Source organism: Sphaeroforma arctica, assembly GCF_001186125.1.
Source record: "Sphaeroforma arctica JP610 unplaced genomic scaffold supercont1.1197, whole genome shotgun sequence".
NCBI lineage: Eukaryota > Ichthyosporea > Ichthyophonida > Sphaeroforma > Sphaeroforma arctica.
Genome location: NW_014039361.1, coordinates 3665 through 19900, shown reverse-complemented (window position 1 = coordinate 19900; position 16236 = coordinate 3665). Strand labels below are relative to the sequence as shown.

The window sequence follows — 16236 nt, the reverse complement described above, 5'->3', positions numbered from 1 at the left end:
TTCCATGACTACTGACAAGTAACATTATAAGGTATACACTATTCTCTGTATTGTATCAAGTTCACTTTATTCAATGGCTGTGGCATTGTATGCCTGTCAAGCAAGTGCATTGTATATCTGTGCATCCTCTACGATTGAGTCAGGACCCGCTCGGCCAGGTCACCCAAACCGTATTTAAATCCCATTGTGACAATCAGTGGAGTACCATTGTTTGACACTGTGCCGGTCCAATCGATACCACAGATCTCGAGGCGAAAGTGCAAGACTTTGTGCGACAGGCGAAGAGTCTGGAATACGATCTGATCGCACTTGGGCTGAGTTGCAGTCGACATCCTGTTCTTTCTCTGCAAGAGGTATAGCTATTTCCTAAGCATGCGGTGTGATCATGGATACTGTCTTAATGCACTAATACACCTATGGATGTATATATATTTATTATGGATAGAATATGTGTGCACATATGTGCTTACACACACACATATATATATTTATACTGATATCAGGGATAATGCATATATGCACACATGTACCTATGTTTATACAAAAGTAATGTACGCATGCACATGTACCTAGTCATGGACGTGTACCTTACGACAAAATGTACGGGCCCGATATGGCTGGTCGGTCGTCATAAATTCATTCACTGATTGTACGTTGGTGACTCGCTAGTATCAAACAAACGAGGATTTCTATTTCAATGTATTCGATTATGCGCGTGGGTGCTGATATTACTAAAAGGTCATAAATGTTGTTTGGGTCGATAGAAAGCTGTCATTCTGGTACTGACTCTCAGGATATTCAACCCATCTGATTCAACACAACCAAGAACGCATTAGTGGGGGTTATCGTGATAGGTTCCTGCATATTCGTAAACAAAGGCTGAGCTATAGTGTTTCCATCCTCAGAATTCGGCAAATTAGATAAGTGAATGAGGTGATAGCTATGAACATGTGACACACAGCCATGAGTAAATAAGTAAATCAATTCGCAGTTGCAGTAACCGATCATGTAGGCTTGTACCGAAGTATCAATAAAAATCAGAAAAAGAGTAAAAATTGGCAATAAGTATACCTCTATATAGGTCAAACACACACACACCTATGTGCTAGCAGTCTAACTCCATCTATCAGTCTGACTCCATCAGTTTTCGCGTCACTGCACTCCGAGCAGGAAATCGACTCGTTGAAGGACGAGATTGAGATCAAGGATCGATTAATCGCCACAAACGGAGAGAAGCTCACAATGTGGATGGTACGTATCTCGGTCACATTACTTGCGTCTCGTTGTGCCAGTTTGCAAATCATTGTATATAGGTTTCATTGTATATAGGTTTCATAGTATATAGGTTACGTTGTATATAGGTTTCATTGTATATAGGCTATCACACCTGGATTGCGAGATGCGTCTCGGTTGACCAGTACTTGTCAGTGCTCTATTAAATACGTACAACATACATCATTTATGGTTATATATGTTTTCGTCCTTCCCTTCCCACTTACGTTTCCACTTATTTTTACAGCACCCCTTTGTACAAGCGTGTAGTGATTATACGTCTTAATCACAGCCAATCGCACACACGTCTATTTTTTTTTTTAAATTTACGTACTAAGGCATGTATTCTATATATTGATATGCATATGTGCGTGTATATCTGGTAGTCACCACATGCATGCTTACAATGGGTATGCATGTACCTAAAATTTGCTATGCAAGTGAATTTATATTTGTGTGTTATACAAACAATTTATATGTATGTATATTTTATACAAATGGTTGTTTTTTCTGCAGATCTATGCGATTCAAAATATTTTAATTACTGTAATTAGCACAAATATAAAAACCTACACTTTCCCATGCACAAACAAATACCAATCTATGTGCCGACGTTCACGGACATAAGAAGGCAATTCTTAGCGCTTAAAAATCATTCCCGTGCCATTTCTCACAGAACCAACTGGAGGACCTACAGACCAAACAAAAAACGGTTCTTTTACCCGGAGCAGAGTGAAACGCTTCTCCTTTATTAATATGCTATCTGGCTATACGATATGCCGTACATGCCGGTAAAACACTAAACCCCTCTGCACACACCCGGAACTGCTATCGCAGAATAATCCGGAGCCTAGAGCCCTCGCATTCAGCAACGTGCTTGAGCCTAGAGCCGACACAAGTGAGCATGATATGATAATAAGGCTTAAGAGGGTAGACGTGGTTCGTGGCAGTGTGTATGCCCTACCCGTGTTGGCTGGGGTCCTCGGCTGTATGTCGGTTATACCGATGACCGTGGCTCTATGCACGCGCATTGTATCACACACCCCAACTCACCGGGAATTTTACCTGTAATGGCAATCCGCTAACTCTCATACAAGACTGCCGTGTTTACAAACACACCGGTCCCATATTTAAGATTATATTGTGGACCGAATTGTGGGCTCTCGTATAGAATCCCGTGTTGAACTGCCGGTATCCATACCGCGGTGAGCGAACATTCAGCCGGACGAACATATACACGAGATCGCGGAGCAGAAATGATCTCCGATTCGGTGATGGTGTCTGCTCACCATCATGTGTCACTATCAGACACACTTGCACATTGCCTGCGGCGACTCCATTCCGTCTCTGGAAGTGTCGCCCACCAATATATTGAAGTTTTAGATACCATCCTTCGTGTGTTGTGGTAGGATTGAATTTACTTTTTTTAAATATAGACCTTTCGACGTATTAAAAGTGATAGAGTTATATTCGCATGACGGACCGGCTCCTTTTCGATATCCGTTCACAAACAAGAATACGCGATAATATATGTATACACAAACATGCTCGGCTGTGTCCACACACCATTATACTATACACATACCGGTATTTTATGCTCGTACACAATCGGAGAGAACACACCAATACCAACCAGATTGAATAGTGCGTAAAAGTTCTGTGGAAGCAAGACTTTTGAAATGCAATTAAGTGCGCAGATATCGTCAGCATACATAGCAAATGCTCCAAACGTACTGCAGGGGGGACACCCATCAGTTGCTGCGGATTAAAGCGTGCAATAGGAACCGTACATAGGTCAGGTAAAACTTTGATAATATACCTTGGGATTAAAGCGTGTAATGGGAACCATACATAGGTCAGGTAAAACTTTAATAACATACCTTGGGATTAAAACGTGTAATGGGAACCATATATAGAAGACATTCGCTTCAGAACCGATAGATATTTATTTCGTGTGCACTAGTTGAATTAACTAATGACCTAATTGGAGCAATAGCCCATATTGTTATAGTTAATCATTTGATCACAGTACAAGTGTTGCCCCGTATCAACCTGAAGTATGCTAGCGTACCTCAAGTAGTAGTTGACTCGGTTTTGCACCTTCTGAGGCGTGGGCATCTGACATTCTAGGCCCCCGTTGATGATGTTCGTAGTCCGTCCAAAGCCGTTGTATCTACCTGCACTAGAACACTCCACGGCAGCGTCAATCATAACGGCGTGCGATGATTGTTTGGGATATTGCGCGGTCATCCAGAACCACAATGACGCACGGAAAGCCAAGACACCATCCTTTATGAGTAAGTCAGGGTTGTCCAGTAACACGTTCTTGTCACCATTGAACAACACTTCGCTCAGAGCACCGTAGTTGTAGTTCCATGTGATCTGAATTGCACCTCGACCGTGGTACGATCTTCCAGCAGTGGGTGGGTATTGCGTGTTAGAGAAGTCTGAGTATTGTGAGCAGCCATTCTCGCAGCCCACTTCCGAAATGAAACACAAGCCCCAGCCATATTGCTGACCTGCCCACCAGCCGGTGATCTCCTGAGAAATTTGGCCCAGAAACGCAGCGATTTCTCTCAGTTTTGCTTCGTCGCTACCTTCATTGGCGAAGGCTGGGTAATATTGATCTACGGCTGCCAATAGATTTTCGTATGTTAGCTTGTCAATCCCGTCCTGACAGGAACCTGACGCTTGTCTCAGATTGAACATCTCATCAAATTGTGTCTGTGTCAACAAGTTCCTGAGAGACCCTGGTACATTGTTGTCATCATCGGCGACGCTACAAAAAGTACCTGAGTATCCCTGTGCGCAGACGCAGACGCCAGCATCGCAAGAGCCGTTTGCTCCACAGTCCACCGTGGCACATATGTCAGGGGTGCCACCTTGATTTTCGCTACAGAAAGTACCTGAGTATCCTTGTGCACAGACGCAGACGCCAGCATCGCAAGAGCCGTTCACTCCACACTCCACCGTGGCACACGCGTCAGGGGTGCCGCCTTGATCACCACCATCGCCGCCTTGATCATCATCGTCAACACTACCATCGGTCTCCCCACAGTATGTGTAGCCCTCATCTTTGTAAACGTTGCATGCGGCCTCCGTCGATACATAGCACGCATTATGTGCTACCCACAGACATCCTCTGCACGTCCCACATGCGCTGTCAGTACTTCCATTGTCGCTGCCATCGCTATCTATTTCGCATTGCGTGCCAGTGTATCCGGCTGTGCATTCGCACGCACCAGCATCACAACTACCATTCTGACCACAATCGACATCAATACAAAGATTCGGTGCAACATCACAACTGGCACCACCATAGTTATCTGTGCATTTGCATACACCAGCATCGCATGTTCCATGCTCACCACAGGCAATGTTAGCGCACAGGTCAGGGACCACATCACACAGAGGCCCGGTGTAATCATCATTGCATATGCATAGACCGGTATTACATATGCCATGTGTTCCACAATCTACGTTCGCACATAGATCGGGCGCAATATCACAATTTATACCACTATAGTTAACAGTGCACTTGCAGACACCAGCATCACAGTCTCCGTATGCCCCGCAGAAGACATTGGCACACAGATCAGGTGCCACACTGCATTGAGTACCCATGTACCCATCGGTGCAAGAGCACGATCCAACATTGCAAATGCCATGTGCACTACAATCTAAACTGGCACAGAGATCGGGAGCACTGTCGCAGTTTAATCCACTGTAGTTATTAGAACATGTGCATACACCCAGATTGCATACTCCATGAGCACCGCAGTCAGTACTAGCGCACAAATCGGGGGCCAGATCGCACTGAGTACCGGTGTAGCCATCCTTGCAAGTGCATGAACCGGTGCTGCAACTTCCATGCAGAGCAAGTGCATGAACCGGTGCTGCAACTTCCATGCAGACCACAATCGATATTATCACATGCATTATCAACCGTTGAGTCACAGAACTTATATCCTGATGATATGTACCGATTACACGTTGCCATATCCCAATCAGAATAGCATGCGTTCGGAGCCACCCATAGGCACCCTTGGCAGCTACCACAATCGGCTTCGCAGCTATCAACCGTGCCACCGCTTGAACTTTGGCCTGCAATTCTCTCTGGGCACAAAGTAGTTTGGATAAGAGCAATAACAATGAGTTTCAACATCTTGTTCAACATTAATTATGACTGTTGTGAGAGTGTTCAATTCAGTCATAAACAACGAACTATTTATACATTTAAAGTACATATGAATATTCAGTTTTACTTTTACTGTCGCGATACTCAGGTTCAGTTTCACTTTCATGGTGACCCGGTAATTGAGAACAACTGGTACTGCTCTATTCTCTGAGCCCTGAGGGCTACGAGAATGGGCTACGAGATACATGCGCCTTGCTATATAGCCCTTTAAGTCCCGAGCTCCAGCTCTCGGACTCTTCATACACACAGTCACACCTGGGCAATTGCCATCCAAAATCACCTTTTTTGAACATCTATAATCGCGTTTTTACAAAAGTTTCAAAAGCTGTTTTTGTAAAAAAGAATGGCCATTTCTTTGAATTCACGAAAAATTTCTTTTGAAACTGTACAAAATACTCTTTCAAAATACAAAAAGTAACATGCATGGAAATAATGTGCACAATGACAATGTCAAATGTAGATATATGGCTATTTTGATCAGCCACGTCGGCCGAATCTTCAGCCGATTCAGTCCCAGTGACCTCATCTTCCTCCACAAGAGATTCCATGGATCTAGGCGCGTGAGATGGGTTTGCACTCATTGTGGCTGATAAATGGTGTGGCACTTGCAGAATACGACTATACTTTATATATTCTAATGATAATGAAACGAAAAATCTCAACAGTTAGCAGCACGAATGAAACGATACACGGCGCGTTTTGAGAAATGGCGCGGTTTCGTTTTTTCTATTTTTGGCGTTATTGATGTTTGCGTGCCGTAGGCGTAAATAACGACGGTTGGAAATAATGGCCGTTTTTCAAAAGTATATAAGGAACTCAAATATTTTTGAGAATTATGTTGTACCCATTTTATTTATCATGAAAATCTGAAAATATAAAATCGATCTAATATGGACTTTTTTCAAAAATTGCCATTTTCATATTGAGATGCAGAACAGGCCTTAAATATTATTGTTTTTTCATAGCCTTTGTTTTTTAATTTAGAAGGCTATGGTTATTTTTACACAAATCAACACCGTTCTTTTTTTTCTTTCTTTTTAAAAAAATAGACAGCAGCCTGCCAGCGAGTGCCAGACTAACCTGATAAAGTAATGTGATATTGATATATAAGTTGAACGTTTTACTTTTACTTTTTCGTCTGAAAACGTTGCAACGGTTTACTGTTTCAATTTGGACCTCAATTTTTTCGATTTGCTGCCCACGATTGTGCACCTATGAATCATGAAAAACAACTAGAAAGTGATAACCCTGGCATATTTTTTTCTGACAATAGTTGTCACACTAGTCACTAGGCACTAAGTCACTAATAACACGCATTAAAGTCAAACTAATCGCGTTGGTAGACTGTGTAGCCTGTTGCCTGTAGGCTGTAAATCCTAGGTATCTCTATCAATTATATATACCTTAACTTCTAGAATATGAACAACGTCAATATCAAGGGACAGTGTAGCGGGCTAATATACTTGGCAACGCTCAACCAACGCTCAAGTCTCCAGAACCGATGGTTGGGCGGGAATTAGTTAGGTAATGTGGTTAGGACAAAACTCTGATCTGGACAATGCTCTTATGGTTAGCTTTAGGACTACGAATGTATGAGAAAAAGTTGTCAACTTTTTACTTTTACTTTTTCATTTGAAAACGTTGCAACTTAATACGTGAAGAGGTTAGGTGCCAGAGGATTGTCATTTGACAGTGAGGAGATCAGGAGACAAGAGGGCTCCCCTATCACTATGGTTGTTGTCGCTGGGGCTCTGGAGTCTGGAGTCTGGGCCTGATAGCGAGCTGGCGTGCCTGGCGTGCCTGGCGACTGGTGAATGGTCTGGGCTCTGGTGGTTGGTGACCCGGTATTACCCTGGGACCTGGGTGAACTCTAAACAGTTTTTTCACACTAAGCTATATTTTTTTATTTTAAAATAGATGACAAGCCGACAGCCAACCAGTTTTTGTCGTTGCTTTTTCTATTTTTCATAGGGGGTTTCTCCTCACCGCGTCACAGCGAGGGCATGGCTGTGACGGACATGAGACATGTGAGAGTCTGAGTCTCTGAGACACCTCTGAGAATAAAATTATTTTGAACGTTTATGTATTTTTGTTAAAAAAACCCCAGAATTTTTGTTATTTTTGAATATTTCGTTTTATTTAATAAAAAACAATAAAATACATATACCCAATATAGAATTTTTGTTGAGAGGGTCGCTGTTGATGACTTGAGAGCTAAGCTTAATAAGTTATAGGGGTACGGAATACAAGTTCCAACATTAATGTTAACTTTTTGATTTTTATTTAAAGTTATAACTTTTATTTAGGACAAATCAACTATGAAGTTATTTTGGAAAACTGCACTCAATAAAAGCTGTCCGAACGTTGAAAATTTTAGGCCACGAAATTGATAATAGGCAATCAAAAGAGGGTTCGTTTCAGTTGTGACGACTGTCACCTGAGTGACCTGGAAAATGCACCTATCATATATGGAAGTGTACTATCGAGATATAAAAGTTACAACTTTAGTGTTTATTCGAGGCATAATAAAAGTTACAACTTTTAACGCATTGAGCTTAGCTCGAGAGTTGAGGGTCGTTGACTCGCTGTTGAATTCAGGGGGCTATGGGAGTACAGGGTCGAAGTGCGGAATCCGGGAATCCCGGTTCTATTCGGCTGCTACCCTACCCTGTAGTAGTATGGCAGTAGAATTTAACTGGAGTCATATATACATATTGATCAGACGACCAATTGCTCTGGCACGTTACACAACATACTTATGAAACTATATCAGAATGCGTTTGAGACCGACTACCGGCTGATTGTGAGTGTTAGGGTATCTGTGGCATTGTGAGAGTAACTACACTTTTCTACTGCTATTGAGATTCCCGAATCCATTAACCAAAAAGGAAATTCTATCATAGAGGGTGGGCATGGGATGATTCTGTGTATAAAAAATAGCCTGAAATAAATATTCGAGGATCAGTCCTCACATTTAGACATTGTAACAGGTAATATGAAAACCACCACTCTCTTCGCGGTAGCCCTCGGCTTAATTCACAATGGTAGTGTCCTCGGACATGCTTATCTACCTTGGCCAGAGGCGAGAAAAGTGACAAACAACTACGAGCCACAGTCTTTGGCAGCAGTTGAACCAGGTACAGTATTGATGGGTGAATCCTACCGCCACGGCCTCTGCGGAAACAAATGGCCAGAGAGTCCTCAGAATTGGAATGTGCCAACCGCACCTAAAGCGACATACACTCAGGGTAGTGTAATAGACGTATCCGTAATAGTAACTGCACATCACTTGGGATATATATTTTGATTTGCAGCTCTGTGATTGAGGAGTGCTTCTTTCAACATAAACTCACACGTCCGAACTGTGATCCCAACGTGCATGATTGCACCAAATGGTGGAAACCTTTGCTCGAGTCGAAAAATCGCTGTACCCAGTCACCGCTAACGGTGGGTATATGGCACAAACAGTTCCGTCTGGCACTGTTTTGCTGAAGACCCAGTTCCAGCTACCAGCCAATGTTCATTGCACCAATTGCGTACTGCGATGGCACTATTTTGCCACCAACTCGTGCCCTCCAGAGAATCACAGCCAAAATCCCATGCAAATATCCGAGGAGTTTTGGAATTGCGCGGACATCCGAATCGATGATGTGCAAGGACCAGATGCGACCACGAATACGCTTCCTTCTGAAGCACTCATGAATGCGCTTCCTCTTCGACAACCACAAAATTTAATGGGGACTGGTTTCAACGAATATTGTCCACCCGAAGCTATTGGTGAATATGGGGAATTCGCCTCAGTATTGCAATGCTATAACCCAACAGGACCAGAATGTGAATACGGTGGTGTTGCCCCATCTCCTAAGCCCACTGCAGCTCCCACAATGCCTCCAACAATCACCACAGCTGAAGCAAGTACCACAGATGGTGCCACTCCACCAATGAATGCTGAGTGCGGAAACTGTGTCGGCTGCCTGCACCCAGGGAATAATGGTTGGCGTGCGTGCTACACCGACTGGTCCCCCATCACTTGCGCTATGAATGCACAATATGGATACGACGCATGCTACCCTAGCGAAGGTATTCCAGTGGAGACAGAAAGATACACCACAAGTGACGATACATCAACGGGCATGCCAAGTAGTTCGCCCAGCACAGCTACTACATCGTCTATCTCGAGCACGTATACTGTGTCCTCATCCGAAATAATAGCTTCATCAACTACAGTATCCGCCACGCCAACGATCGAGTCCACCTATATGTCTATTTTAGCTACAGAGTCGACACCGACTACGGATATCGTTTCTTCTCCAACAGAAACCGATACACCGAAATGGTCTGCTGGCGGTAATTCCAAATACCTTAGTTGTGCTGAAAGTCAATGTTGTGGCTGCTTAAGAATTGGCTATCAGTGTGATGGACCAACCCAAGGCAAGGAAGCCTGTGACGGCTGGTTAGATGATGGTTATTTGTGGTGTGGGATTTGAATATACTAGTCCTAAAGTATACATATTACTATAGTAAAAGATGGATAGCAATATTCTTACAAAAGTAGTAAAGGAAATTACTTACATATTTTATTATACTTGTTTTATTTAATAGGCTATGCTTTGGGATTTCAATGCGTCTATGACTTCTGTATTCTTTTAATTTAATACTCGTTGTAAAAAACATATTGTATTAAGTTTGTGCTTTTTGCCACGAAAACAAAAAAATAGATAAACAAAAACAAAAACAGTTGTCCGACAATATATTTATAATGAATTATTTACAACAGTCGTAGCTCGTTTAAAACTCGTAACTCGTACATAACTCGTATGTATGGTGCAATCGCTTTAAAATGATACAGGAAACCACCCCTATTTCAGTCAGACACAGCACACACTAATAGTGACCCGATTCGGACGTCTGATAACGGAAAATGCTCACACAGACCCGATTGAGAAAATCACCCGTACACATTTTCGGGTTTGTGCTTTGTTCAAAATCTAGTTTTGACAGAATCTTGAAAATTTGGCCATTTGTGGTGGAACCCACCTTGCAGTACGAATTTTGGATTTTTAAGGGCAGAAATCGACATGCCAGCCCATTTCTAAGACTCATGCTATCATCAGATTTTCGAAATTGGTTTCCCATCCTGTTGAAAGGTGTATTTATTGTAGTCTTAATAAATACATTAGCTTCGACTAGACATCTCAGCTGTAACTATATCGTACACATTCTCGGGTACCCGACCGCGAGAAGTATACTTCTTCTTGGCAAATTCTGCCAACTGTAAAGTCAACCCTTTGTCCTAAAAGTCCATATATCTGTAGGAGACCCTAACAAATCGCCTAATTGTTGCCAATTCAACATCGTTCAAAGCTCTGATCACATTCTTTTGGAGACCGGCCCCCAAGTTCCATCGTAGTTCTCTTTAACATTAAACTTAGCTCTACCCCAATACTTCTTCCCTCAGCTTCCGTGTATTAGCTTTCTTCCACCGTCTTGTTCTCTCTGCGGTCCCTTAATCGGCCTGCGAGTGCTGAATCCTAGAGGTGTGATAAGGTTCTTATCAAATGTTGCATATATGCCCCAATGTTCTCTGCATGCGTCACCATCGCTATCGTCGTCGCTCGATTCAGATTCACTCTCTGGTGTATAATCTTGGTGCTTGGTTACTGTTGTAAATCTGCTATCTGAACCGCGTAGATAGTACCTTTCACCCCTGCCGCCTGTCAGATGTTTCGCTCTCTTTGGTGGGACCGGCATCGTTGCGTGGGTTGCACTGACTAGGAGATGTATATGTTAGCTGTCGACTATGTCTGTACGAGGTGCGATTTATGTGTTTATCATATATTCCACACACTAAGCCACAGCCCCAATTGGCCGTTGAGGCCCAGAATGGCCACTGAGGCCCAGAATGGCCGCTGAGGCCACGATATTGGCCGGTCCCAAAAATAAAAATAAATGGCCGAAGTTTTTTCAGGCGGTTTTGGCTTCTACACACACTGCTATATCCCGTGACGAAAGCCGATTTTGGATTAAGAAATTCTTTCACATAGAAAATTATAAAGTTCCTTTTTTTTTTCCTGCATCATCGTTTAAAAAAGCGACTGCACCATATCTATTTAGTGTTTTTGTTGGGAGGGATCGTATACTTGAAACAGAAGGTGGGTTATGGCCTTGACGGGGGGGGGGAGGGTGAAAATAAATAATGAGTAACGAATTGCAAAACAAAGTGTCGAATTCAGATTTCAGGTCATGAACGTACTTTTTTAAAAATAATTTTAATTACATACTATTAATGGCACAGGCCGGCACAGCCGCACAGGGCAGGGCCCAGGCTATGTAAATATGGAAAAATAACAAAATGTATTTATTGATTTGTTCATATCATAGCCCTCTAAATTATTTGGGCTGGTATGAGGTCGCGACATGTCGTCTTAAAAAATATGTAAACGACCGTCGCGAGTGTCGTCTGAAACATGTCGTCGTATGTCGTTTCGATATACATACTGGACATGTTGTCATACATATAGTCTGTCATACATATAGTCGGAAACTTTCAGAATTTTCATGTTCACCCTTTGGGGATCGATGACAGGTTCCGTGATGATTGGCGAAATTTTCGGATATTGATGATTCAGTGGGCCTAATTTCTTCAATCTTGAGTCGGCCATAAGACATGTCGCGACCCCAATATCGCGCGCGACATGTCGCCTAAAAAAACATGTAAACGACCGTCGCGACGTGTCGCCATAGTACAATTTGGTTTGATTCTGTTTTTTTTTAAAAACATAAAACAAAATATGTATATATATATATATATATATATCCGTGAACCGGAAACAATAATAAATATCAGGTATTTCATATTTCCTGGCCTGGTATACGACAACGACATGTCTTCTTAGCAAACTAGTTTCCGACCCGTCGCGATATGTTTTCTTAGGAGATCATGACGTATATCGCATTTTCACTGTAATAAGACATGACGTCCGGGCATGTCGTCATAAAGAAATAGTTTCCGACGGTCTTAACATGTCGACATAGCGAAAAGTGCTGTCTTATACCAGCCCAGCAATACCAGCATATTTCATATTTGAATATTTCATATTACTCATACTAGAAGTATACAGGAGTCCCGGTCATTCTGGGACTCTACACAGGACTCGGGTGAGTCGGGAGCCTAGGAACTTGGGAACTACATAGTAGCATAGAGAGTATGTAGTAGTAGGGACTAGGGACTAGGGAGCTGGGAAAGGGGTCGAAAGAGTCAAAGACAGAGTGACTCTGAGTCTGGAGTATAGGAATGTAGGACTCTGTAGTTCTTTTCTCTGGAAGACAGTCTGGGATTGGACCTTCGATAGGACTGGGCGCTGGGGGAGGCTTTGAAATTTCAAATTTCAACGGATTGCCGGATTGCCGGGATGGGGGATTCCAGAATTCCAGAGTCCAGACTCCTAGGGTGTATGCAAGTTGCAAATATATAAAAATTAATTACAATAAAATTATATCAACAGATCTTTTTTTTTCAAAGGAGAAAATAGTATTTGTTAATTGCTCGAATCACTGATTCAGACATTGGGCAAGTAAAAAGCTTCGGCATAACTCGGCACACTCCACTGCAAAATATAACCTTTTAGTCACTCCAGTAGATAGCCGGACTTCTCGGACCGATTGTCGGTTCCTATAGCATCTGACCACATGTGCAGGATACTAGTACAGAGGGTGTCTGGTGTGCAGAGTACTAGTGCAGAGTCCTTTTGATGGTTTCGATGGGGTGTGTTGCTCTCAAGTGCTCCACTTGTATTGCTGTTGAAGGTGTACACTGGGTATTTCTACACACGCATTCACCACAGGTATTTGTGCACATGTGCATGTTACTAGTACAGCGTCATTTTCATCCCTTCGATGGAGTGAGCTGCTCTTAAGCGCTTCACATGTGACTACTCTTGAAGTTGTACATCGGTGACTTCGGCATAGACATTCACCACACCATCTAAACATTCTTCGTGAATGTATAAATAGTAGCCACAAAAGACACATAAGAGCATCTGTCTATCAGATTCAACATTGAGAGTCCGAAATCGATACAAAAGGTAGTATGAAAACCACCACTCTCTTCGCGGTAGCCCTTAGCGTAGTAAACAATGGCAGTGTTCTTGGACATGCTTATCTATCTTGGCCAGAGGCGAGAAATGTGCCAAACAACTACGAGCCACAGTCTTTGGCAGCAGGTGGACCAGGTACAGTATTGATGGGTGAATCCTACCGCCACGGCCTCTGCGGAAACAAATGGCACGAGAGTCCTCAGAATTGGAATGTGCCAACCGCACCTAAAGTAACATACACTCAGGGTAGTGTAATAGACGTATCCGTAATAGTAACTGCACATCACTTGGGATATTTTGACTTGCAGCTCTGTGATTCTTCCGACATCAATGAGGAATGCTTCTTTCGACATAAACTCACACGTCCGAACTGTGATCCCAATGTGCATGATTGCACCAAATGGTGGAAACCTTTGCTCGAGTCAGAAAAATCGCTATACCCAGTCACCGCTAACGGTGGATATATGGCACAAACAGTTCCGTCCGGCACTGTTTTGCTGAAGACCCAATTTCAGCTACCAGCCAATGTTCATTGCACCAATTGCGTACTGCGATGGCACTATTTTACCACCAACTCGTGCCCTCCAGAGAATCACAGCCAAAATCCCATGCAAATATCCGAGGAGTTTTGGAATTGCGCGGACATCCGAATCGATGCTGTGCAAGGACCAGATGCGACCACGAATACGCTTCCTTCTGAAGCACTCATGAATGCGCTTCCCCTACGACAACCACAAAATTTAATGGGGACTGGTTTCAATGAATATTGTCCGCCCGAAGCTATTGGTGAATATGAGGAATACGCTTCAGTATTGCAATGCTATAACCCAACAGGACCAGAATGTGAATACGGTGGTGTTGCCCCATCTCCTAAGCCCACTGCAGCTCCCACAATGCCTCCAACAATCACCACAGCTGAAGCAAGTACCACAGATGGTGCCACTCCACCAATGAATGCTGAGTGCGGAAACTGTGTCGGCTGCCTGCACCCAGGGAATAATGGTTGGCGTGCGTGCTACACCGACTGGTCCCCCATCACTTGCGCTATGAATGCACAATATGGATACGACGCATGCTACCCTAGCGAAGGTATTCCAGTGGAGACAGAAAGTTACACCCCGAGTGACGAAGCATCCACGAGCGTGTCAAGTAGTCCGCCTAGCACAGCTACAACATTGTTTATCTCGAGCACGCACACTGTGTCCTCATCCGAAATAATAGCGCCATCAACTACAGTATCCCCCACGTCGGCGATCGAGTCGACCACTGTGTTTAGTTCAGCTACAGAGTCGACACCAACTACGGACTCCGTTTCTTCTCCAACAGAAACGGATACACCGACATGGACTCCAGGTGGTAATTCCAAATACCTTAGCTGCGCTGAAAGTCAATGTTATGGCTGCCTGAGAATTGGCTATCAGTGTGATGGACCTACCCAAGGCAAAGAAGCCTGTGACGGCTGGTTAGATGATGGGTATGTCTGGTGTGAAATTTGAATTTACTACAGCCTGTAATTAGCACAAGTTGGTTATTAACAATCTTTCAGCAATGATAGAACAAACTGTATACATAGAAAAAATTGCCTGGATCCAACATATAAAAAACTGTACCCCCGACCCCAAAGCTGTACTTTAGTGTCAGGAGCAATTGCGATGTCGCTATATTACCGAATAAAGTATTCATTCTGTCCCGGAATATTCTGCTCACCTCGAGTGATAATTATTTATATGTTTCATCCAAAAGATACAAATAATTTTAACCTAGTCGACTGGCACTCAGTGTCTTAATTCTATCAAAACTTTCTAATCCGACGGACAATCGTCGTTATTGAAGCTCACTACGTATGGGTGGGATCGTTCTAATGATATATCAGTGTGAGCAAGACCATTGTAGCGCATAATACCGGCAGTTCATCCATCGGACGGATGCGCCACATTTTCGGTTTCCAGTCTTGGTTGTACGAAGTGCAATTTGGAGCCGTTGATGATGTGCACTTGTATAAAAATTAAAAGCAAGCGAACGAGAGTTCGGAGGTAGGGTTGTGATGAGTGCCCAGGTTAGAATACATATCAGGATTATGGTCTACAAAATATGGTCATTGACTTCAATATACACGATTGAACACTTTGACATATACATTTGTGACTGGTTTCAAGTCTAGAATACTAATTTTCAGCAAGTAATTTGAGACTAAAACAAATGGTAATTTAGAAATCTTTATTTAATATGGGACTTCCTTTCACCTATATGAAGTGCCATAAGTTTAAACCAGCAAGGTCTTTACTTGGGCGGGCGTTCGAGGGCAGATAGACATGGGATCCGGGTATTGACTGGCAGGATCCTGAATGGCATTGAACAATTGACTGTATGCGGATACTATCATTCCGCAGGAGTTAATATTAACCGTCTTCCTTAGGCGTGACGAGCTGAGGAGGTCCATCTGTGTAGAGATGCGGAATTTTAGGATTATGCACAGGAGAATATATATATATATATATGTATATATACAATATATATATACATATATATATATGAATGTATGTATGGATGTATATATACATATATATATACACATATTATATATATATATATATACATATACATATACTAAATACATTTATATATATATATATTTATATATGACATACGTATAAACATATACAAATAAAC

General features: G+C 42.7%; 4 protein-coding genes across 4 annotated transcripts; 3 read left to right on the top strand and 1 right to left on the bottom strand.

Moving 5' to 3' along the window:
- Positions 1-243: 243 nt before the first annotated feature.
- On the top strand, positions 244-2008 carry SARC_10290 (hypothetical protein; the record flags this gene model as incomplete). The annotated part of the gene is made up of 3 exons (XM_014295677.1): positions 244-353; positions 1171-1251; positions 1949-2008. Coding segments are annotated over 3 exons (251 nt in total), but the record flags the coding sequence as incomplete, so codon positions are not given.
- A 1199-nt stretch (positions 2009-3207) lies between these two features.
- SARC_10289 (hypothetical protein) lies at positions 3208-5522 on the bottom strand. The gene has a single exon (XM_014295676.1). The coding sequence runs from the start codon at positions 5209-5211 to the stop codon at positions 3253-3255; it is 1959 nt and encodes a 652-aa protein (XP_014151151.1). The 5' UTR covers positions 5212-5522; the 3' UTR covers positions 3208-3252.
- A 3340-nt stretch (positions 5523-8862) lies between these two features.
- Positions 8863-9957, top strand: SARC_10288 (hypothetical protein; the record flags this gene model as incomplete). The annotated part of the gene is made up of 1 exon (XM_014295675.1): positions 8863-9957. One exon carries the CDS (start codon positions 8863-8865, stop codon positions 9955-9957), a length of 1095 nt encoding a protein of 364 aa, XP_014151150.1.
- Positions 9958-13526: 3569 nt separating this feature from the next.
- SARC_10287 (hypothetical protein) lies at positions 13527-15062 on the top strand (the record flags this gene model as incomplete). Its single annotated transcript, XM_014295674.1, has 1 exon — positions 13527-15062. The coding sequence occupies exon 1, from the start codon at positions 13560-13562 to the stop codon at positions 15060-15062; it is 1503 nt and encodes a 500-aa protein (XP_014151149.1). The 5' UTR covers positions 13527-13559.
- Between the last annotated feature and the right edge of the window lie 1174 nt (positions 15063-16236).

What these genes read in the sequence shown, in the direction of transcription:
- SARC_10289 (XM_014295676.1), bottom strand. Translation starts at nt 5,211, where the DNA reads ATGCATGTGATAATATCGATTGTGGTCTGCATGGAAGTTGCAGCACCG.